General features: G+C 41.5%; 1 protein-coding gene across 2 annotated transcripts in view; it reads left to right on the top strand.

Moving 5' to 3' along the window:
* Nucleotides 1-25,032, top strand: part of PPM1L (protein phosphatase, Mg2+/Mn2+ dependent 1L) — a 100,458-nt gene that overhangs the window by 72,795 nt on the left and 2,631 nt on the right. For both annotated transcript variants that reach the window (XM_049801881.1, XM_049801882.1), the window contains exons 2-3: nt 3,353-3,527; nt 22,365-22,526. In XM_049801881.1, the coding sequence (XP_049657838.1) occupies nt 3,353-3,527; nt 22,365-22,526 (337 nt within the window). The remainder of the gene's footprint in view (nt 1-3,352; nt 3,528-22,364; nt 22,527-25,032) is intronic.

Raw genomic sequence — 25,032 nt, forward strand, 5'->3', positions numbered from 1 at the left:
CTGCTTTGCCAAGCCGCCACTTGGCTTTTGAAGCAGGTTCATAAAGAAGCCTTTAATTAACCATTTTAGACCTTTACTTCCCCACGTACAAAAGAGCTCCCAGAAAGATAAACTTCAGAAAAGCAGAGCAAATTTTAGCAGGCAGTTAGCATAATTTATAAAAAGAAAATTTACTTTGGCTATATATATTTCTCATCAGTTAAAAAATGTGGGCAAATCTGGTAGTTACAGAAGTATGCTGGCTGCATTTAAGGTTCAGGTTACTACACAGTGAGGGATTTCAGCAGTTCCTGATGTGATTTTTATGTAGGGGATTTTTTTTAGTGGATAGAGAAAAATGTGGGGGTTTTGTGAATAAGCTCTGCAAGTATATTTCATTGTATGTAGATATTTTAAAATGGATTCTATACATATGAAATACCAGTTTTCCATGGTAGGATGAAATACCTTAAAGTCAATTATAGGTATTAAAGTCAATCCTTTATTTAATTTGGAGAAGAGTGCTTCAGACTGAAAACAGATTCACGGGGGATGCTGCAGTTTCAGTTTTATAAAAGAAATGGATAAATTCCTGCCAGAAAATAGGAGGCTATCGTGACCGAGAGAGCTAACAGTTCAGCAGTGTGCATTTATTTCTGTTATGTTGTTTTGAAGCAGTGATCTGTGGGAAGGTGCCTGCATGAGCAGGACCACTGTTTCTTTGCATTTCTCTCTGCTGCAGTGCCTAGGGCTCCAAGCTGCTTTCTTGTAGGGGTGGTGATGAGGAAGACTGACCAGCAAATATTGTACAATTAGTTGTATGCCTATAACTAATAGCTGCTCTTGGAAAACACCTGACCTCAGCCATGTTTGTAATTCCTTCCTGCAGGAGTTAGAGGGACCATACAGAGGAAAAGAGGATAAAGCTATTTTGAAGCCTCAAAGTAGTGAAATGGGGTTTTCCCCCTAACTTCTGCCTGTGACACAAATACATGTATTAATGAAAATGGATTTCATGAGAGCGGGGGGACCCCAGTGCTGGCTGGAGGTTAAGCGGCTGAGCTGCCAGCAGGCTGGCCGGAGTGGTGGGATGCTCTGCCAGCGGGCTGCCCGGGAGCAGCATCCCGCAAACGGGTCTCTGGGCTGCGGTCTGCGCCGAAATCGGTAAGGGATACACACGGGGGGAGTTTGTGATCTACTCAGATGTTGAATACTGTGGTCTGTGCAGTGAGAATTGAGGTAAGATGGAAGAGCGTGGAAATGGTGGAAGTCTTTCTTTTTAAAATGTTGTTTAATTTTTTATCACCCGGTACAGTTAGCTTCTTGGTTTCTTTACTACCAAGCACATGCATAAACACATGCACTCACACCCTTACACTTTTTCTTTTTTAATGTTCCAGGTACTGGAGTGACTTTTTAAAACCTAGATAAAATTACTTTTGTACTGAATAAAATATGGTACTATCCATCTCACTGGTGCAGTGCAGCTAGGGATGTAATTACTCAGATGTGGCTGATCACCTTTCTTGCTAGAAAAGGAGAGGAGTTTGTATTGGTTTCATCATTACTTTACAGTTTAAATTTTTAATAACATCTAGATGTAATGTGAAAGGCAGTGGACTAAGCAAGAGTGTTGGGTTTTGCTTCTCACTGTGGGGGAAAAATTCCCACCTGTGAGATCACACTTGAAATCAGTGTAATCCTTGGCCTCGATGCCTATGGAAAGACTTGACAATTGGGCTGCATGTGGCTCGTGATGGCTGTCCATCATGCCAACTACAGTCGATGGTCTCAATGGTTTTCCCATCTGCTTGTACCCATCTGTCTCTTGATTTTTACTTGGGCTGTAAGATCTTCAGGACAGTATGGGTATTTTTCCTTATGTGTTTATAGCTAGTAGTATACAAATATTCACTCGGCTGCACAAGATGTATTTCAGAAAATGAGTATGTACAAATTCTTTTTTTGTTTTCTGGTCTTCAGAATTGCTGCCTTAGGGAGAGCACAAAAATAGCCCCCTGCAGAGTAAAACCTCTTCTCAAAGGAAACATTAAACACAAATGCCTGAACTTGGACTAAAATAATTAGTATACAGTGTATTTTTTGGCCTTCCCTTGGAAGAAAACCACTATTAAAATGTAACATTAAATATGCTGTACTCATGTGGAGAGTTCATTTCATTTTCCTAGAATAATTTCATTCGTCTCACATGGCTTAGCTTGCAGAAGAATTGAACACAACTCCAGTGATATTTTAAGGTTGCAATCTAATCAGCAATTGACTTTGGAAAACTAAATATAAACCCAGGAAGAGCCTGTTGCTGAGTAGAGGTAGCTTCTGGTCAGTTGCAGGCCTGAAATAATACAACCTTGTTATCATTTATTTTTTTCTTTGGTCTTGAGGTTGGCAGGAAAGCTGGAGCACTGGGCAGCAGCCTTTGCTACATCTTCCTTTTCCAGTTACATTTGTATCAGAGATGGAAAGCAAAAAAACCCCAAACCAGCCCAAAACCATGCCAGAAAAAGGGACTTTCTATTCCCTCTTATAGTGGGAGTGTAATACTTGCAAGAGAGGGATGCTAATGCTTAAAAAGCAGAAAGCTGGTTTGTGTTTGGGTCTCACCAAGGTGTCTGAGCCCAAACCCTGAGGGAGAGACCTGTGCCAGTGGTGGCAGGGATCCTGGCAGCACCAACACCTCTCCAGAGGCACATGCTCTTATTAGTTACTACCATGCACTTTTTTACACAAGGCTCCATAACATTGGTACAACCATGCCACCTTGTGTTAATTTCTGTTTTCTTATGGCCTTGAGCAGTCAGAGAAAAAAATTTTAAAGAATTTCCATGTGTGGATGTGCATGTATATGTATGTCATTTTTTTAATGCTGTTAACATTCACTTCTATCTCCCTGTCTGAGCCTGGTTCGGTATCAATAGCAGGTGAAGTGATTCCACTCTGTCACTTTGTACTTTAAAATTTAGAATAAGGATGACATATGTCGTAGTTATATTTTCAGAATATGTTAACAGTGAAGAAGTTGAGCTGTTGTGGTATGTATGTGTCTAGTCCAGCATGGGTAACTCTTTCTGGACTGCCATAAACTCCCTGTGAAAGAGTGGTTATGCTTCAACTCAGGAATTTCATCCGTTATATCCCCAATGATCTGGAATTTTTGGGTGGGCGGCAGTCATTTTGGCAGATAAATGGCCTGTGGATTTTGCACCATGGAGTTAGTAGCATTAAGAGTGTTTTATTGTGAGGAGTTACATTTGAGAATGCTTTAAATTTAAAAGAAAAAAAATTTGCTATGGGTAGGCATAAAGCTTTTCAAAAGAAAATGTATTAATTAAACCTTTGCCTCTTTTCTACATAGTCGGCAGCAGAATATGTGAAGTCCCGTCTGCCTGAAGTCCTAAAACAACATCTTCAAGACTATGAGAAAGACAAGGAGAACAGTGTGCTGTCTTACCAAACCATCCTGGAACAGCAGATTTTATCAATTGATCGAGAAATGCTGGAAAAATTGACTGTATCCTATGATGAAGCAGGTATATTTGTGTTTCTTTCTAAGCTACATTTTACTGAAAAGAAATTGCTCACTTTAAGTCTTTCTCCTGAATACTAGTGCTTATACCAGTAAATTGAACTTTGTCCTCAAAGGTGTAAGGTGACTCAGTAAAATATTTCTCTCTCCTAAAATCAAGTTGAGACGGAAGATTTTCCCCTTCAGTGATTGAATACTAACTAGCTGAAAGGACAGTTATTTTTCTAACTCTTTGTCCTTTGTAATGCACTGATGTTGATTGTCTCTGCAAGTGGTGCGACCTGATTTCTGCTGTTTTCTCCTTTACTGCTAACTTATTTCAGGGGCTCACTTAGCTAAGAGTGTACTGGATAGTCACAGAGTCTGATTTTTAAATGTGACATGATGCATGTTGATGGCCAAAACCAGATAATTTGTAGAGTGTTGGAGGCATTTTAACAGTGCAGTTACAGAGTTTTTCAGTTTTGATATTTACGTCTTAGTAATTTGGAGATTTTCTTAGTTATAGCTAATACTTTTTACTAGCATTTTGGTTTAACGTAGTTAGAAATGTCTTCCAGCTTTTAAAACCATCACAGAGTTGTGCTGATGCATGGTCGTCTGTACAGTTACAGAGAAAAAAGGAGATGCTCTTGATGTTTTTCACTGATCTTCCAAAATTAGCCACCAATATATGCTATATGCCTATCCCCTGAATCTTACCAAGTTTCTTGGTGTTTAAGTAAATTGAAATTAACTGTGCAACCTTGTAAAGAAAGAATCAAACAAAAAGAACAGTTCATTATTTTACTGCTGAATTAGTATTCACGGCAACAAGTGGACTGGCAGTACGTACGGAGGTCTGTATGGACAAGCCACATGTTTCCACGCCAGGTGTGTGAATGCCTGGCTCACTGCACTCCCTTCAGTACCACATCTCTCAGCATCCTTTATTTCTTAGCTCTATCTGAAAGACGCTGCTCTCTGTTTCTCCACTTTAACCACTCGTGGCTGAGAGCTGCAACACTCATCTCCTTTGATCCGCAGCCCTACCCACCAGCCTTGGGCAGCCTTGTAGTATGAAAGAGAGTTTATACTTAGCATGTCCCCATTTGGGGGTTTTTCTTGATCCCTAGTGGCACTTTCTTGTTCTGTTATTCCCCTGACTGTACCTGGCACTGTGGTGCCCTTGGGGAACCGTGCTGAGCTCAGCTCCACGTTTTCCTTCCAGCTGTTTTAGGCAGAAGCCTCAAACTCGTAATTGGGTTTTTCATCCTGTTTAGATTGTGTTTGCCAGACACCAGCCCGAGCGGATGACTCTTTTGTTTGGTTAGGTGGCACCCTGCTAAAATTACCATCATCTGAGTTTCTCATGACTAGTCCAGCTCTGGAAAACCAAGTACTGACAAGCTGGTGTTATTTTGTCCTATTACTTTGTACTCATGCTGCAGTGCCCTGAAGTACTTAAAATGCTCAAACTACTTAGCAACTTTGTTCAGACTCCTACTCAGACTCCCACTCACTAGCAATATGATTCTCTTAAGATCCTTTGATCTCGAAGGCGCTCGAGCAACATAAAACGCCATTTGCAGACTGCACGTTCTGGGTACTTGCAGGGCTGTGACCTTTAGTAAATTCAAGTAATTACAATGCTCTATTACTTTATCAATTATATTCACGCGCTCACCCAATAAATAAGCCTGATTCTCTTAAACTGCTTTGATCTTGAATGCTCTCGACCCCTGTACAGTGCCATTTGCAGACTACACGTCATGTACTTAAGGAGCTCGGAGTCATATGAGTCCTTGAAGGACAGCAGAGTTAAGATGAGGGCACAGGATATTTGTTTAATCACATATGGCCTGTTTTTAATGATGCATAAAAAACAAGCTTTGAAAGTTGTTGCTTTCTGTTGCTTCTGTTTATCTTTTTTAATGCAGAATTTACCAGTCCAATGAATCATGTAAATCTTTTTCCCTGATCTGGTCACTTCATCTCTCCAGTCATTTTGATTGATAGAAGTTTGTTAGGAAGGAAAAAATGCAGTGGAGGAAATTACTGACTCCTGTCAGAAGAAAAGGCAAGCATTTTCTTTTATTGAAAACTGCATGTTTGTACAGAGAAAATAAAAGATTAGAACTGCTCAAAACACGCATTTGGGGTTTTATATCATGCAATAAAACAATCATGTGGAAATGAGAAGCTACATAAATAACTAGTTGAGAGAGTCCCAGCATATACACACATTCAGAACAGAGAGCGCAGCTCGCTGTAAATAAAAAGCCAAAATTTCAGCTTCCCAATCAGGTAGAGACACCTCTAGAGATTAAAACATGGAAATGGAGCCCACTCATCATTCTAATCATGTCACTTGTTTACTACAAAAGCAGAAATGCTGCTACCTGCTCTTGAAGTAAGATCTGATTGTGAGCAAAGCACAGAAAATGGGCAGTTAAATATAATTGCAGCAGCTGTTCGTGATCCCGAGCGCTCCAGCTATTCAGCGCTCGAGCACTTGTGTTAGTGACATTTTTCTTCTTATTAGTGTTTTTCCATATCGAAGTCAGTTCAATGAGAAGATCAAGCTGCTGGTGATACACACAAAATGAAGAAAGCTATCTTTAAAAATCAAAATTATGAAAATAAAAATGATTGTGATGTAAGGGGAAAATACAACTTTGTCTGGCAGGGGACTACATGAGACATCGACAAAACCCATCCCAGAGAGCACTGTCAAGGGTTTAATCATGAGCAGTTGGAGTTCTGCTACGTGTCAGCCAGGGAAACTAGAAAGACAAATGTTTAAGGTACGTGTTACAAGGGGTCAGCAGCCAATTGTAACCAGGTGCTGGATGTAGGGGAGCACTCCCACAGCAAGGGAACAGACTTTTCCATCCAGGAAACCTTTCCCATCCCTCCTGGAAGGGCCATTTTCCAAGGGTTCAGAGTCTTCATCCCCAGCTAACTCCCTTCACCCCAGGGCTGTCTCCCAAAGCGGGTAGAATTCAGCTGCATCCATTTGCCAGAATGAAATAGAACTGCACTAAAATGGCTTGGGCTTCTGGTACAATTTTGCATGTTAATTTGGCCTTTCTAGCAGCATGCAATATTAATAACGTGCAGCTTCAATGGACTTGACATCCTAATGCCTCTTTTTGTAAATCTTTCCCTTTAGGAAATCAGTATATCAGAGCTACCAAATAAAATTAGTTCATCTAAAAATAGTCAAATGTTGACAAGATTTTTAGTGAAGTTTGACTAAGGAAGCTTTATAAAATGAAAGCAGGCCAAAAGTGACAGATGGGTACAAATCCTCTCATAATCTTTAAATCCCTTAGTTTAAAAAGTGGCATTCTTGACTAGCTAAGGCTGGGTTAATTTTGTGCAAGAATATTTTTTTCCGCTGAAGCTTCTTGGATGTTAATCCTATTCTTTCGATTTATAGCATCTCTAAACGTCTGGGGTGGTCAGTGACTACTCTGTACAAATACAAGTTTAGGATATTTAAAGGCACTTTGCATTTAACTTTGGTGTGCCAGATAGCTAAAGCCTGCTAGGATATTGTGGTGGTGTTTTTGTACTGTAGTCAATAGGTTTTTCTTTAATAGATCGCCCCTCTCCCCCAGAGTCCTGGAGAAAGTGAGTTTTATTATAGTGCGACAAGAAAGATTAGTTTCATTTTTCCCTGCCGTGGAGCAGTCATGAAAGATATTGATATTTAGGCACTGCATCCAGAGCCAGATGTCAGCCAAAACATGTTTTCTTAGCTAATATTTGCCAGGGCACCCCATGTTTCCTGGAGCCCCCTGCAAAGAAAGTGGGTGGCTGCTCCTTCCCATGTCCTCCTGGGGGGACCAAAAGCTCATGCTTGGCCAGACCCTGCACGCCAGTCCCTGCGGATGCACTTTGCATCAGATTTCATTTGAAAACCTTTAGATTCAGTTGACATGCACCATTGCTTGAGATGGTCACTGCCAGTACCATAGTGCCTCTTAAAATGAGTTTTTATGCTAGCAGTCCATGTCCCAGATTGCCTAAATACTCTGATTTTAGCAACAAAATTTATTTTCTGCTGAGATAAAATGTGGCCATTAGCACTACAACACCTTGCGCTTTGTCTCTGGATGAGATAGGGATTTGTACTCTGCCTACCCCGACCATGCCCAGGCGCTGTGCTCTCCCTGGGAATCACATGGTCTTTCAAAGCAGGTGATGCATCGTCCTCCACTGCTCACTCCCGGCATGATTTAGTATGTAATGAATGGATAAGGAATTAAATCAACTCCTTATATTCAGCCTGTATTTCTGTGCTTCGCAGAAGACTGGATCTGGTTTCTCTTGTAGCTGCAGCTGTGAAAACCCGCTTCAAGCATAAATCCAAGGCTCAGACCTTCATTCCAACTTCAGGACTGCAACCCGGTGTAGATCCAGTCCCATGAACATTTGCCATTGCGGCCAAAAGTTATAGAAAAGCAAAAATATCCGAAATTAAACTTCAGCCCAAGAGGTTGGCAAATCCATCTGCTTCACACAAACGTCCGTGCTAGTGTGGTTGCACTGGGAAAAGGTTAACTTTAATCATTGAGGGGCTGTTGATGCCCCTTTTTCAATTACAGAGCTCCCTTTCTAGCAGCGCAGGCAGGTGTTTTCCCCCAGAGAAAGTGACTACAAAGGGAAAATGATAAAATTAAAGCAGTAAAATTGCACCAGAAATACATCCTATAATTTGGGATAATAAATACTCTGCTGGGGAAAAATCTTTTTCCCACTGCAAAGAGCTTTACCGAGTAAAGTCATCATTATGCTACATCACAGTGAAGATAAAGTGAGTTATCTTTGCTGTGATGTTTATCCCAAGGTGGCTCGTGCTCAGCAGTAACCTATTAAAAATGCAGAAGGAAATCTGTTGGGTTTGTTATGTCCGTCTTTCAAATAATAATAATAAAAAAGTCTTAAAATGCACGTTCATGCTTGGACCATGCTTTTGGTATGTGTTTGGTCCCTTTCACAGAGGGCTTGGTCTTTGGGGAAATATGGGAACACACTTTCAATAGTGGTGACTCATCAGGTTTTTAAATCCTTATGCTGACAAGGAGTCTCGGGAATATTTGTCTTCCAGTCTCAGCTACAGCCATTGCCAGTACGGCAAAGTATGGGCTTGCTCTGATGACAGCACTGGGTAGAGCAGACATCTGTAATCTCACAATTATACAGTGATAATGGTCCTGCAAGAACATGTATTACTGCCAAAAATGAAATGTCCTGAGCCTAAAAATGGTTGAAAAGTTTTATGTAAGTTTTTAGGAGGGATTTAAAGAGCAGGAAGGAAAGTCATACACTAAATATGATGAAAACAACAGTTGCAAAGGCAATGGGTTGTACAGAATATGCAAGAACAAAAAGAGGAGAGCTGTGAGGGAGAGCCAGAAGCTGCCTTTTTCTGAAGAAAAAGCACGTACAGGCAAAGGATGGTGGTAGTAGATGATGTGTTTCTTTATCTCAAGAGATGTTACTGGGTAGGATTTCTGTGTGCTGTGGCGAGCACCACTTGACAGGGGTGTAGCAATCCAGTACGTTTATTTTCCAATGTGTTGCAAACACGTCCACATGGCAGATGTGTAACTAACAGCTCTCGAATGTGTTAGGCAACATTTATCGCTGTGCCAGAGGCTTTCTTCTGACAAGGAGAAAACCAGAGTAGCCTGCAGGCCACCGCAGGTGGCTGCTTTCTCTCCAGCTCATGTTCGATTTTTAAATGATTTTTAGGTATTTGATCTCAAGAAGATGCCCTAAAACAACTGCCTTCTCTGGATCTTTGGTTGCTGCAGTGAGAACTCAACATTGTACTTTTTCCAGATAATACAGTAGAAGGTTTACTCTTTATAGCCACATGATTACTGCTGAATTTATTTCATCTCTGCCTTACACTCCACGCTTGCTTTGGCTTATTTAATTTCTTTTACACGTTAAAGATACAGCTTGAACTTGGTCACCGTGAACCAGGGCTCTGTTTTTCTGCAAAGGACCAGCACCTACAACAGAAATCATAGGGCAGTCACTGAGGGTAGAGTTGGTTTCTTTTACCTTTTGATATCTGCATTGTAGACATCAAATTCTGGGCAACTTCTCTAGAGCTCCTCAGTAGTCATTGGGAAGAAAACAGCATTTCTAGTGTGATTCATGCATTTATTTTAAGCATCTGCTTTAGCATGTGAAGAGTCATATCCTAAACGTGCCCTCTCTTTTCCGTTGGCTGTGAATTAGCATTTACTAACAGGTAAAATACAGGCAGGCAGCTCTAGTTACGAGCTGAATGCCAGCCTAAGTGTCTCTGTAGGTGTACACATAAAACCATTTAAATTACGTTTCAGGGCGTAGCTTCAATGCAAACCATGCAACTCTCTAATTTCCTACATTGTGGTCTTCCAGCTTTCTAGAATATCGGCAATGTTTGTAAACAGCAGACATGTTTAAGCCAGCCCAAGCATGTTACATTCTTTTGCTCCATTAAAATAAATTTTATTATTCAAATAATTATAACCTTTCAGCAGAAGCTCAGAGCAGAAACAGCACTTTGACAGGTGCCTACTTCCCTGTGAAATATTCTTCACTTCCTCATCAATTTTTAGAGTACATATTTAGCTATTTAAATTTGTCAGCTAGCAGTCAATTTTTCAGAACCGACATACACGCCAACTATGTTTGGTTCGAAGTATTTGGTAAATGTGTTTAAATATTTGGTAAAACCAAAAGAATATATTTTTGTATATTTGGTGAAAGCTCTGTGTGGTGTAGGTGCAATGCTGACTCTATAGGGCTACGTCAGTAAGTTAGGGATTTTTTTTATTAATCAAGTAAAGCGTTCTGTTCTCACTCAAGCATATGTAACTATTTTCAGTCTTACTGTATAAATGCCATGTACTCTTCACATTGGTATTTATACATTTGTAGCAATTAAAAAATTAATAATTACAAATTCTACTATTACCAAAGTCCCTGCAGAAGGAGAAGAAATCAACACAGCCCTGCAGAGTGCTGAGATTCAGAAGTGTAAGAGAAAGTGGGTTTTAAACTATTTAATGGATTTAATACTAATTATTACTAACTGACCATTTCCTTTCTGTGTACTTATCGATTAAGTCTGGAAAGCATCTTAAATGCATAAACTTATTTTTAGTTGGTTACTTAATTCAGTCATAACTTGTGGTAGAGTTGGTTCTGGTTTGTGCCCAGTGGAGGGTTGGTTTGATGTCTCCTGCATTCGGGAAAGGTTGCTCCTCCAATCTTTTAAAGGTTTTTTTCCAGGACGCTGCATTATCACTGACTGATTGCCGTCTTCCTTGTTTGTGTCTTTGGCCTAATGAAAGACTTAAAAAGTGTGTAAGCTCTGGAGAATGAAAACCACTATTTGAGGTTTATTTTGCATAAGTTGTTGTTAGATTTCATTTGAAAACCTGTATATTCAGTTGATGTGCACCATTGCTTGAGATGGTTGCTCTCAGTACCATAGTGTTCTTCCTCAATTTCTGATATGTGTTGCATGAGTAGACAGATGTAAGCATGGATTTATCTCTTTTTTTATTATTTATTAAAAAGATATCAGACAGAGATAGCATTTGAAGACACAGCTTGCTGCAAATTCAGTGTAGGCGGAGAGAATATCTGTTCCAGGTCTCTGGAAGAAAGCCATCCATCTCGGCGGAGGTTTGTCACCTGCCGATGGGTGCAGAGACAAATGCCTGAAGGGTCTTGTGAGTAGCAGTGAAGGCAGCAAAGTTTGTTCTGCCTACAAACCTGACAGACCATTTGGAGATCCTTAGCAAATTTTCCTGCGTCATTACCCAGACAACATAAACAGTATTGTTGTAGCAGGGTGGAGCAGCCCAAAATCATCACCAGCTACACTTTTGCAAAACCCTTCATTACACTTGCAGTTGCTAGATGTTGGTATTGAAGTGAATATCTTCAGTCTCGCTGCTCCTTGTTTTGCCATATCGTGTATGAAAAGCTAATGTTTGCGTTCTTTTGAAAACATTTTAATAGGAAAATCATTGAGAAGAAAATACATTGTCATAACATCAAGAACATGCACGTGCACAGGGATTTATGATCTAAGGGCCCTGCTGTGTTTCTGGAGATTGCTCACGCTCTTGCACACATCTTTGTGTCATCTGTCCTTGCGCTCTCCCCATTTGCAGCAGCATTCAGCTCGTGCTAAGCCCTGCTTTGCATGCACAACTGCATTGCACGCTACAATCAATCACTGTTAGCCTTTTCCATTATTTCCCAGTGTTTGAATTATACATGGGGAGATGTGGGAGGAAAAAGGAGCAGGAACAAAAGGAGGCTTTCTGTTCTCAAGCGGAGCTTTATTTAAAACCCTATCCATAATCTGTAACAACCCATTAAGGTAAAGAAGTTGGTCATAAACAAGCAAAAACTGGTTCTTCCTCATGCCTTAATACCTTTCGAACAGTGGCAGTGGCCAAGTTTCAGCAATATTGGTGCTTTTTGCTCCCTTCATGTGTATCTTTTCCAGGCAGTTCTGGGATTATGGGCTGCAGCTGCTGTTTTCCAGTGGATTGGGCATATCTTTTTAAAGCCATTCACCTGGGCTCCAGCTGCCAGTCAGATTTGCTGATCTCATACAAAAGTTCCCCCAAACTGTGCTGTTTTCACTCAGCTGCATGCCAGGAGGATGATTTCTGAGGTGACAGCTCTGCCCCCAAAAAATGGATGTTCAGCAGATGGGAGGTTTTGCATTTGCAAATGGGCAAAGTAGGTTTGATACAGAGAACTGGAAGATACAGCTGGAGAATATAGAAGGAAAAAAGTATGGTCCGAGGTGACTTTTGGCCAGGCATTGGAAGATGATTAGCCCCTGAGTTTGATTAACCTGAAAAGGGGAAAAGTCACCAGCTTGATTTAAGCTCCCGCCCTTGCTCAGGCCAGCCAGCCTATATTTACAGCTCAGTAAACTCTGTATCAGCGAATTCTGTGTGTTGAATAGAGGAGGGGTTGGGGACAGAATGAGGATCTTGAATTAAATCACAAACCTCCTTAACTGTGTGTAATTCTAGTGCGTTATTGCTCCCCACCCCTTTTTCCCTCTTTGTCTCACTCCCACTCTTCTGCCAGCACGGGAAATACAAAGTAAGATCACAATCCCTTCAGACGGGGTGCATGTTTGTAATTTGGCGATGCACCTTGGGCACCGAATAAATAATTCTTAAATACTGCCTTGCTGTACAGCTCTGTCTGTATACTAATAAGTTCCTTCTTTGTTCAGGAGTTAAGGCGAGTGATCCATCATGCAAGTGCCTCAGGGCCAGCTGGAGAGCGGAGTGGTCCTCCATGAAATTAGCTGCAACCTGATAGACGGTCCCGCTGCCGATGGGTGTTAGTGCTTCGTAAAACCCGACCCCAGGAGCCGAGGGATAATGCAGTCTTAGTAAAAACCATTCGTTGGATACAATTGCCAGCCATAAGGTGGATTTTTGAGCAGCCTGGTTAAGGCTGAGTGATGTGGAGATGTGCACAGCATGTATAAGCTAGCTGTTAGTTACACTGTTTCTGAAGGATTTGCTGATTATAGGTCTTGAGTTCAGTTTAGTGCCTACCCGCTGACACCTTATTTATTAGCTGCTGCTTTAAGTCCGGTATTTATGGCTCAGGCACCTCAGGAAAGTGCAGGTCAGTTCCTGGGCTTCAAATGAAATTTTGCAGCCTTGATCCTTTAGGCAGGACTGGGATAAAGCCAGAGACGTCACAGGACTCGGCACAAATTGGATACTTTTAATTATTTTGGTGGGGGTTTTTTTCCAAGTGGGATTTTCATTTGCTCCTACTTTTCCATGTGATTATAGGTCTCGTTACAGTTGAATGTCGCTAATAAAAGCCTGTTGAGCATCTAGCATAACATTTTCTAACTAGATAAGGTCAGTCATGCTCTTATACAGCCTTGTGGGGCAGCATTTGGAGCAGCAGAATTGCTGACCTTATTGCTGACACTTAAAATCACTGAGCACTGGCTGTCCCTGTATGGCCACCAGCAAACTTCTGCTTGGCTTAAAATGTGGGGTGGATCCTGCAGCAGGTCGGTACAAAACTGACTCCCTCAAAGCCAGTTAGTGTCATAAATGTAACATCTTTAGTATCTTTGGCACTGTAATTGTGGAGGGTTTATTTCTCTGAAATTGCTAAGAAGATGGAATCCCTTTTTTTCCCTTTTTTTTTTTTGTGTGTGATCAGTTCTTCAGATGGTGTTTTACATTGAAATTTGATATATTTCCATAATGGGAAATGCAAAGCTGTAGAAGATTTCTAATGGATCCATAGAAGATCTGTCTTACAGATCACAAAGTTTGAGACAAATCTTAACAAAGCAGGCTACACATATCTCGCTGTAAAACTTTTAGTAGGTTTTATTGGTTTTTAAACTTTTATCCAGTTCTTTCTTAGAGAAGTTAAGGTATTGTTATTTTGAGGGAATACCCTGTCTTTCCCAATGGAAAACTTACAGCTTCTTTCTGAGCCCCATAGGTTCACATGAGCAGCTTTTGTCAACAGAGGCTGGTATTTTGCAGGGTTTGGAAGCGTTGTGATACCCTCCAGCTCCTCTTCTGCTGGCCGTTTGACCCGATAGAGATCCCACCACTTTGTTCCAGGATTGGATACCTCCAGTTCAAAGGAGGTGAATTACACAAAATTGCTCCTAAATTTTTGTTCTGCTGTAGAGGTCTAGAAATGGAAGAAAACATGTTCAACAACAGATTGGGGAAAAAATATAATTGGGTGTAATTCCTATTTGAAAGCAGTAAGTTTTGTTTCTCAGTTTATACAACCTTTGCTTTTCAGCAAGGGAATGGTGCGTGCTCGCCGTCGTTTCAGCACAGTAAATGAGCTGGGGGCTGCACTTCGTCTGCTATGCCTGACATCTCTAAACCTCACACTAAGCTACTCTTCACTCTTGTTGCTTGGCTTACGTAGCAGCTGGCTTGAGCTATTGTAGGAATATGGTTTGAAATAGCGGTAGCAGGATGCCTATCTGTATATACACTATATTGTGTGATCATCTACAGTCGTTTCTGTTTCTTTTGCTTCAGGAGCTCTTACAATCAGAAGAATGCAGACTTTGCAGCTTGTGTACAAACGCTAGTGTTGCACTGACCACACAGATGGTGTTTCTGCCTGGGGATATCGAAGGCTCACAGGGAAGTGTCAGCAAAAGATTTCTTTTCCTCTCATGTACAGACCTTAGCATAGGCATTTTTTCTTGTTGTATTGCTGCAAGGCTGCACGGGAGGTTTAACTGCTGCAGAATGCCTGAGCCTGTCCACAAAGGAGATTGCACATGTGGTTTTCTGCACCTTAATTAGCCTGGTGACATACAGAAATTTCTAACCAGAAAAAAAATAAACAGTTTTCAACATATTTCTACTTCTAGCATATTAAATGGCTGAGTGGGATGTTCAGGTGAAACTAAATGTGGGAGTAATGCAAAGAAATTGACTTTTGAACTGAAACGGAGATTCCCTTTGTATTAAGATTATTTTTCGTAAGGACAAGAAATTAATCATGCGGTGCTAGGATAGCGCAAAGGTGGGCGCACTCCCTGTTTCCTCAGCAGTGTTGATGAAGCAATGTCAGAGCAGTCTGCAAGATGGAGAGGCTGCCCAAAAGGGGTTCCATTTTTCAGTAATTAACTTTTGTTACCTGATGTACAAAACTTCCTTCCAGCTCTTGTTTTCCTGCCTGGAAGACACTTTCAGGTATTTTTTACATAGCTTCACCTGCATGAATCTGTTAGTCTGTAAGTATATCCCAAATATGATTAATGATGAACAGGATTGAGTTATATACACGTACTCATTGATTAGACAGGGAAATAGGATCGATGTTTCAAATATAAAATCTTAAAATAGTACTGCATACAGCCAGGTAGGAATAGTTTCGTGATGGAAATCAAGCTACAATCTTAGAAAGATTTGAAGTGATTTCTATGTATTTCTAAGAACCTGATGTTTCTCTGAATCTATTTTAAAAGAGGAAGTTCTTTTAAATTTAGGGGGGAAAAATTATGTTGAGATGATTAACAAGAATTATGAGACCTTAAATTTTCAGAATTTTTTTTTTAGGTTTGTGCTTTACAGAATTGACTTTTGCAGAAGAATTTTGTTAACTGAAACAAGGGGCAGGTGCAACTCATTTATAGGAAAGGCCAGTACTGAGGAGATTCAAGGAAGAATGCCTGTATGATGTGTAGGCTGTTCAGTCCCATATACCTTCCAAGACATTTGAGGAAAGGAGGTGGGTACTTCAAAAAGTCATGTGTATTTTTCAAAGGTATTGTGAGCAATCAGCAGCTCATTTCATTCACAGGTGGTTAGCCCAGTAATTTGTCGAAATTGTGTAGTATTTTGGAGATTATAGTAGCATTTCCTCTAACCTGCATAGCTTCTGCTAAAAGAATTCATAGGGCTATTTAAACATTTCAGTAACCTATAAAGGAGTAAGGGACGAAGTGCTAATGAGCACGATTAGCTTGGCCTTTCACAAAATCTTTGACAAAGGCCTAATGTAATTAGAGAAGCCCAAAATGCATGTAAGAAATGGTGCCTTGAATTAGGAACCAGCCAAGGAGGAGGCACGCAGGTCATTGTGATCCAGCAAAATGTCCGCCCCAGCAAAAGATTTTACAGTGATCCCACCCCAATTACAGGTTGTTGGGATCATGTTTTTTCAGTTTGGAGACCTGTAGTTTTCAGTACCTGATTTGTTCCTCCTTTTCTGTGCAGACACAGTGGTTTGGGGAGCATCAGAACAAGGAAAGGGCTTCATCCTTTGCAAATCCCACAGTTCCTTTCACTGCCGTAACATGAATGAAATGTGAAGGTCTGCTGTTTAGTTTTATCATTGCTTATCTTATAGATAAGCAGTGGGTAATTAGATTTATTTTTATGACTTTAGATTAGAATTGGTGGGTCATTTGGAGGGCAAACGGAGGTGGCGTTTCATGATCTTGATGGTCTCCCACCACTTCTTATCCATATTCCTGGCAACTGGGAAGCAAGAGACTCCGTTACTCTCCCTCATATACTTACTTATGGTGTTTTTCTCAGTCTTGCCTATTCCACAGGCTATAATCAAAGTTTTATTTGCATTGCCTGGGGGTATGTGCAGAGCATGTAAAATAGAAATTCAGGAGACACATGTCTGGTCTCAACAGGAGGAGCTGAGGCAGATGGGCACAGAGGACAGCTATATTAATGATAAAAACATCACGTATCTGCCCTGAAAACTGCTGGGGTCTTATTGTTTAGGATTTAAAGTCCCTGTAAGGCAAATGGAAATGCATGGTCTATAAATGAGAAAGGAGCTTCATGCAGTGTGAGTTGCTAGTGGAGAGTAAATTTAAACCTATATTTTTGTTTATCCCGCTTTTTGCACTGTTCTGAGTAATTCTATTTCCTTCTGGAGATTATTGAAGCTCAAAGATACTAGTTCTTACTTAATTATTGTGTGAATTCAAGCTTGAGCACTGTTGAAAAAAGATGGGAAGGGGCTTTTTGAGTTGGTTTTTGTTTGGTTTTTAATCAGTCCAGCCAAGTAAGTACCGCATTTCTTGACCTGCAGTTGCTCTGAATGCATTTCTGCTCAAAGGGTATGGTAGACCTCTACTCTCCAGCGGTCAGGCATCACGGGAGTGCTAATGTACACCATCAGTTTGCGAAAGGGGATCCAGACTTACCAAAAAGTGGTTGTGTGGGTTGATTTAACATACGTCCCATCTGACCTGGAGTCACCGATAAGGCAGGACTGGTCTGAGCTGTTATTCCATTGTCAGTTCAATACCTGGGTAAGGGAACCGGCTGCTTCAAACCTGCTGCTATTTTCAAAGATACTATCAGTGCAGGGCTCATGTTGTTTACATAGAAATTTTCCCCAGCTCTATGTTTGACCCTACGAAACACAGACTGCGAAAGCTGTGTCCATCCAAACATGGTGCAGGTCCAGGTACTCAGGATATTCCCTTTCTAATTAGGGTTACTGGGGATCTTTTTCCCCACAGCTTCACAGTGGTCCCAGCTGGTGCAGCCCACCTCCTCCTTCTGCAGACCATCTCAGAGGTGCGATCAGACTAATTTCCTATTGCACAGGCTTCTGTTGAATACAGATGAGCTGTCACAAGCCCCACCTGTGTGGGAATTAATGTAGCTGTTAGCCCTCTGAGGTTTAATGCTTTTAGGCCAAACGCTAAGAGGACAGTGTTGGTCTCTCCGAAGATCATGGTGATGGTCTCTGTTTCTGAGGTCAGCCCATCCAAAATGGGCTGCAGGAGGTGGTCAGCGTTGGGATAAATATCTGCAAAGAAAACGAGCTGACCTTTTAGTTGAGAGAAGAGACCCCCTGGGACGGAGAAGCGGGCGCAGAGGTCTGTATGGAAATGTTGGCCATGTGTGCGTTCGCAGATGGGACTATGCAGGAGCAAGCCTATGGAGGGACGGGGGCTGGTCAGAGACTGGACTTGAGAGAGGAAAGGGATGAAGGGGTCCTCGGAGATGCTTGTAATTAGAGAAGCAAAGGGGAAAACTAGGAGAGAGGTGTTTCTAGAAGAAGCATTGAGCTGGCAGTGCTGGAGGCAGTAAGAGGGATGAGAGAAGCTCACTGCGCTGCGGCTGGAAAACACCGTTATGATCTCGGCAGAAGCAGTTTCAATGGCAAGCCATTGCCAAGAGGCTGTGTTGGAGGAGGCATAGCATGGAGCTGAAGAGAAGGAAAACCTCAGGCACTGACTGCAAACAGCATCTTCAGTGAGCTTACAGGTGAGACAGGAAAGCTGTAAAAATCAAGGGTAATGATGTTTTTTTAGAGTGGCATTATGAAGATGTGCTGCAAAAGAAAAGAGCCAGAGAAGCATAGGGATGAGGCAATAATGAATTAAAAAATGTTAAAATCAAGTTATTAGAGTAGGAAGACAGGTAGATGGGAGGCAGCACATGAGCAACCTCGGCATGTGTTGTGCAAATGGGGAAGCAACGGTCAAAATGTAGGAGGGGGTAGTCTTGTTTTTCAGTTTTGTCTGAGAAAGAGACTGTGTGGAAAGAGCCATGGAAAAGGTGGGGGAAGACTGGGAAAAGCAGTGAGAAGGCATGTGTGGGAGGGACAGTTGTTCAGGAGGAAGAGCTTTGGCCAGGGTCTTCTGCCATTTAAGAGCCTGAGGTAGGGGCAGGGTGGAGGTGTGATTTCTTATGAACAAGGGATTGGCAAAAGTTCAGGGTCAAAGAGAGCGATGAGGGGGAAGAGAAGGGGAAGAGGTTACATGTGCTGATGGCTTGAAAGCTGTGGGGCATGAGAGACTTGGAGAACTTTGCAAAGAGGGAGAAAAGAAATGACATGGTGAGCACCTGGTGAGATTAACTGCACTTTTGCTAATGGATTAGGATGAAATGAGGGCACTGGAGGAATTTTGACCAACTTGGGCCATGTGGAGCCCAAGAGCTCTGGTCCTCATCCTGAGCTGCCCCCACCAGTGGGGATTTGGAGCCAGGCATCAGCAGGATTTTTTGATGCTGCAGGAGATCTCCAGTGGCTGCAGGGTGAGCTGGATCATGCCTGGGCTCTCTAATGCCTTTTAAAGGTCTTGTTTGCGCTCTGGTGACTTTTCCTTCTTTCGATAAAGCGGTTATCTAAAAACCAGTAGAGCTGGTGCAGCCTTGACTTTTACAAGGTGCCTTGTCTGATACTAAAATACAACACCAATAATCTTACCTGGCTTAAAAAAAAACCCCAACAAACAACAAAAATCCCCTATCTCTACAGCCAGTATAGTACAGGTTTTAAATTTTCTGGTGATTTTCTTTGTAAACTGCTCAGCAGGGTATTATTCAGGCAGCTGCATCGAGGGACCAATATAACATGTGTTCTCAATTTTGGACCCTTTATGTTGGGAATTTTCCGTTGTGCAATTGCATTAAATCTGAGGCGGCTGACAAGAGCACGATGTTTTCTAACTCTACACAAGGTTAAATGACTGAAATAAAAATAGATGGAAAAGAAAACAAAGTAAAATAAGTTTGCTTTTTCATGTAATGGCAGGGAGTAGCGTGAGGTCAGGGTCTTAACGATAGCCCAGCCATCAGTCAGGGACCGTGAAACACCTGATCCTTCCTAAATCACTTTGGAAGTTATCCTCTGTTTCAGATGCTCATTCTCTTTCATTCACACAGATCATATAACCAAGAAGACCATGTTCAAAGTTATCATTTTTATATAAATTGTGGTAATAATGACTCTATTTGTGAAGCATTTTACTTTCCAAATGCCTGGGCTGTAGGATGTTATTTGCAATATTTTCCTTACTAGGAAATGCATGATTTTTACAACTGCCTGTAGGAAAAATACTGGCTGGGCTGGTGTCACGGGAAGGGGGGGAAGGCAATCTGCAGAGCAGTAGGGTGGTCTTGCACACAGGAGAGTCGATGAATTTACAAATGCAAATGTCAGGCCAAGATGGCAGCTACAGGTGAAGCTGGAGCTCTGATCTTCAGAAAGAAGCATCAGTTGGGTGGTAGATCACGGAGGTTTGCAGCCTCGTGTGCAGCTTGCGGGTCTCTGTACTGCAGCATTCCAGGATCATTCTGGAGTTGGTTTTGGCTCTGTGTTCCCATCCAACAGGGCTTTCACTTTTGCCCCTGTTTTACATCTCACAGGTTTTGTTTTCGACCCAAATTGCAAAGGCAGCTGTTCTTTTTTTCTCTGAAGTTTAGACAAAATGTCAGACCCGCTTCAGCAGGTACCAGCCCTCTAGTCTCTTGCAGATTGTCAGCACAATACTGCTTGAATGTTTGTTAAGGAAAGTTTCATAAACAAAAGCAAGGGTGAGTGCCATTTATTATAATTTTCTTATTGAAGCAGAGCTTTATGAATTTGCAGAGTTAATAGCTTTTGTTCAGGTAGAGAATGAGGTGACCTCAAATGCTAGATCCCATTTTGTTCTGCTTAAATGACCAGCTGCACCCCACTACAGTAGTTTACACCCTCGTTATTATTTTGTTGTCTTTGTGTTTTGGATACTGGTGTTTTAACTATGAGGTCCTCTGGCATTATAGCAGGTCTCTTCAGCAGGGTGCTAAGGCTGGACACCTGCATCCAAACAGGGTGGACATCCAGCCAGCAGGTGCCCTTTTCAGCACAACCTTCTTCACACCCTTTGGTGCAATCTCATTTAGCCTTCAGAGAAGCTGTTTCTTGTGAGCAGGCAGCTCATTTTGCTGGGTTCCTCGGGTGATCCTGGTAGACGCGTTCCTCTGCATGTCCTGTGGTTAGGTGAGCCATTAAGTTGTGCGGTTAGCAGGTGTTTTTAGCAACAAATGGGAAACCATATCCATTTAGGTCTGCAATGTGTCAGTTGGTTGCAAAACATAATATATATATATATATGCCTGTCTTGTGAAAAAAAATAGCTCAAGCTTAGAGCTGTGCAAGACAGAGCATGAAGTTAAAAATAAATCTTCAGAACATAGTGCATCTAAACACAAATTGTTTATTACTGGCTATTTTATTTATACCAGTCATGGGATATTCAACTACTGACATGGGAACAGCAAAACCTACTTTTTAATTCTGGGTTTGGACAGGAATGCAACAAGCAGCAGCTATGAGAATTTAGCTTTAAGACCACAGAACATGGACTTAAACCCTAATATAGCTCCCCAGGAGCAAAACCAGAGGTCAGGATGCTGCTGATGGTAGGCAGTGGTTGAATGCCCTGTTGCCAGCATTTTCATTAAAACTGCATCTGTGTCTGATTAAAACATACAAGTGGAGACACATTACTTTATGTCACCGCTGTTGGTTGAGTTTCATCGCTGGGGCCCTTTATCAGGTGTGCTGGCCCAAAGTGCTTCCTCCGGAGCACCCCAGCTGTGGACGCACCTTTTTTATAATGAATAATCAGATGTAAATTGGTAACAGAGGTGAAAACTCAACCATGTGCTTCTCTGGTTTACCTAAAAGGAAAAGAAAGCAGCCATTAGGTTAATTTTATTTACTGTTGAAGGATACCAGAGTAGCTTTTGTAAGAATTTTAGCGGCACTGGGCAATCTAAACTGAGTGCCAGGCATGTTCCCTTTTAATGTTTGTTAGTGTCTATCTAAAAACTTACTTGCCATCTTTTGATTCTAAAGCATGAATGAAATTAAAACATCTGGTCAAAAGCCTGTGCAAGGAATATTTATAATAGCTGGAGTTTTTATGGGTACAGCTTGCACTAGTTCAAAGGGCAAAATATAGAAAAGGCATGGTCTTAACAGGATCTGCTTTGCTCAATATCCATTCCACTCTGCATCAATTAAATGAGGAAAATAAAACCCATAGTGTTTGCCCTTGAAAAACAGCCAATTTTTCCAATATTTTCCTGTCTCTTTAGCCAACAAATACTATGCCTGTTGGATATGGTGGTCAATGACTAATTACATTTTCTGTGTATTTAAAGGTTAAAGTAATTAAAAATGTCAAACCTTTTCCTCTTTTCAATAAAAAACATAAAAAACCCCAACCTCAGTTCTTGAGGGAATGAGGGGAGAGTGCTCTTTTTCACCCATGCATGGTCCAGTGCAGGAGTTGCAGTTCACAGAACTGCAAGTAGGCTCTGAGACTAATTTGTACTTTTCTGTTATTACTTTCCTTGGCCATTAGGAAAAAACAGCTATCAGACAGAGACTGCAATACACTCCTCCTACTTCAGCCCCTCTGCCATTATTAATAGGAAGAACATTTTCCTGCTAATCATGTTTTTACACACACACACATCTATCCCCATGTATTTGTTTTGCTTCCCATTCCCTTCTATTTTTCCAGGTACAACTTGTTTGATCGCACTGTTGTCAGATAAAGAACTCACAGTGGCCAACGTTGGTGATTCGCGAGGAGTCTTGTGTGACAAGGATGGGAATGCTATTCCCTTGTCACACGATCACAAGCCCTACCAACTGAAAGAGAGGAAGAGGATTAAAAGAGCTGGTGAGTGGTAATGTTTTTGCTTTGGATTGAAGGTTCATCTTTTTTCTTCTCTACTCTGTCAATAATATAGACTTTTCCCCTGAGAGAGACTGAAAAGTACTAGACTGAGGCATCAGCAGATAAAATCTTCCATTATTAATACAGCACTTTTCAGTGCGATGTCATTGTGCAGACAGAGAAATGGAAGCAGATTGACCTATCCCTTAATGAGCCACTGTCCGAGTAAGAAGAGAGGCCTTCATCTTCAACAGCCAGTTGATTGTCCCAGACAGTTCCCCTGTGATCTCTGCAGGGAGCAAATTAATAAACAGGAGCAGCAGCATTACAGGCTTTGTCACACCAAACCGTATCAGGAGCCTTTATGTGAGAGGCTGGGTGAGGTTTAATTCCTAAAATAAGCAGAGCATGAATCTAATTCATCAAAGCTATTTTTTGTTCCCGTATAGTGACTGCTAATGAGCACAAACATGTAAATTGTAGCAGGAATATAGGGAAAGAATATAAGAAACAGCAACCTTTCTGCAATAAATCTTTCTAGCTTTCATCACTTGTCAGTTTAGTGACCTCCTGGGCTAGAAGTTACATTTGGATCATCAAGTTTAATAGCCAATTCTCCATTAATTTGTCAAAGTCTCTTTTGAACCCATTTCTGGTTTGGCTCCCACAGCAGCCTGCAGTAGCAAATTATTTGATGTTTGTGTTAAACCTACCAATGAGCATTGCCTCTAGAGATGCAGTGTCTGTCTGCCTCCACGTCTTCGTCTGTAAAGTGGAAATAACAAGTTTTTCCCTGAATATAAAACATTTTTAAAACTTAACGTTTATCAATACACTCACACCAGCATAAATGTTTGTACATGTGCAATGTGCGCTTTCCTCTCAGTTTGCTTTTATCGCTGAGGAGGCATAAGAGCAGTGGGGATCCTTCCTGCTGCTAGACAGACTGCTGAGGTCACGTACGTTCCCTAAAGGGGAGGAAAAAGTATACAGATCCTAAGAAGGAAAAGGAAAATCTTGGTCTCACTTTGCTTCAACTCTGTACTTGGGGGATGTATTTTAATAAAATTTGGAGATTTGTCTGTAAAATTGCTTCCCTCTTAGCCAAGTCCAGGGCCTCTATGCAATTGTTCACTTGGAGAAGGCCTTCACATAGGAGAAGAAAATAATTTCTTTCATTTGTATAGAAGTGAGTCTTTATAACACAGCAACGTGCAAAATTAACCTGGATTTTTGCAGGAATTTCCAACTTTGGAAGAAATTACTTTAATGGACAGGTAAATGTTGTAACTATCTGCAGCTAAACAAGAAATACTCTATCTAGCCTAGTGACTTAATGAATTCTCTTCTCTGTCACCTATTGCCCCATTGTATTATCATGATTCATAGGGCCTCATAGTGCTGTTAAAAACATACAGTCCAGTTTATACTACTTTTACATTTTGGAACATCCCTTCGTTACATACAGAAAGTGTAAAATTGAAGCAAAGTGCCCAAACTGAATCATCAAGTCTGCATTGCTACTGTGACAAAAGTACCTGACTTTTTTCCACATTCTAGGTACTTTCTTGTCTTGTAGAACTGAAGAAAGCGACAATCATTATCTTCCATTTCGGTTTTCCAGCTTTACATTGCACCATCAAGCTGCGCTGTCCAGTGCCTTGTAGGTAGTTACAAAATGACTGCACATTTGTGTTAGTAGGATTGGATTTCATTTAAAAGTGAAATCCATATAGCCACGGTTGAGAAAATTTCCTTCAAACCTCATTCTGATATAAATCAATTTGAGGTGCCTGAACAGCAGCTCTAAGAAAAGCGTGAATTGCCCTCTGCGTTTCAGCAGGGCGTTAACATTAGGATGACAAGTCTAAACTAATCTGTCATTTTTTGCTGCCATGGTGGATGTTTAGTAGGCTTGCTGCTTGTTGCTGTCAGCGGTCAGTGAATGGGGAATGAATTCAGTCCCTCTCCTTTTCCCACTCCCAGCAACTGTGTACAAAGTCTTAGTCAACCCACAGCCTGAAAAAAATTTTCCATTTATCAGTCCAACGTGACTCGAGCAGCAATTGCGCTGAAGCCCCAGAAGCCAATGCTCAGGTTTCTTGTGGGAGTTCCTGCAGTGCAGCGAGAGATCACTGGTACCCCAGCCTGCAGCCAAACACCAAAAGGAAAGACAGCAGCTAAGAGAACAGGTCATTTCGAACTGAGGTGCCGCATCTTGTGGAAATAGCTGCTCCGCAGCATGGCTGCGCAGTTAACAGCACGGATCACGGGGTCTGGGTCAAGGCTGACTGTTATTTTCACAAGAGGCTGGCTGATGCTCGCTCATGAATGCTGGGATGCTGCTCGTCTTGCAGCTGAATGAGATCAGGGTCCCACCCCTCTGACTCATTCCTGTGGGATAGGGGAATGCATGTCCTGCGATACAAGGATGCTGGTTTCCCCAGAAAACACAAGGAATCTCCTTCTGATCAGGATCTTGAGCGATGTATATAGTATCAGCATAAGA

The sequence above is a fragment of the Accipiter gentilis genome, chromosome 6 (assembly GCF_929443795.1).
Source record: "Accipiter gentilis chromosome 6, bAccGen1.1, whole genome shotgun sequence".
NCBI classification, from domain to species: domain Eukaryota; kingdom Metazoa; phylum Chordata; class Aves; order Accipitriformes; family Accipitridae; genus Astur; species Astur gentilis.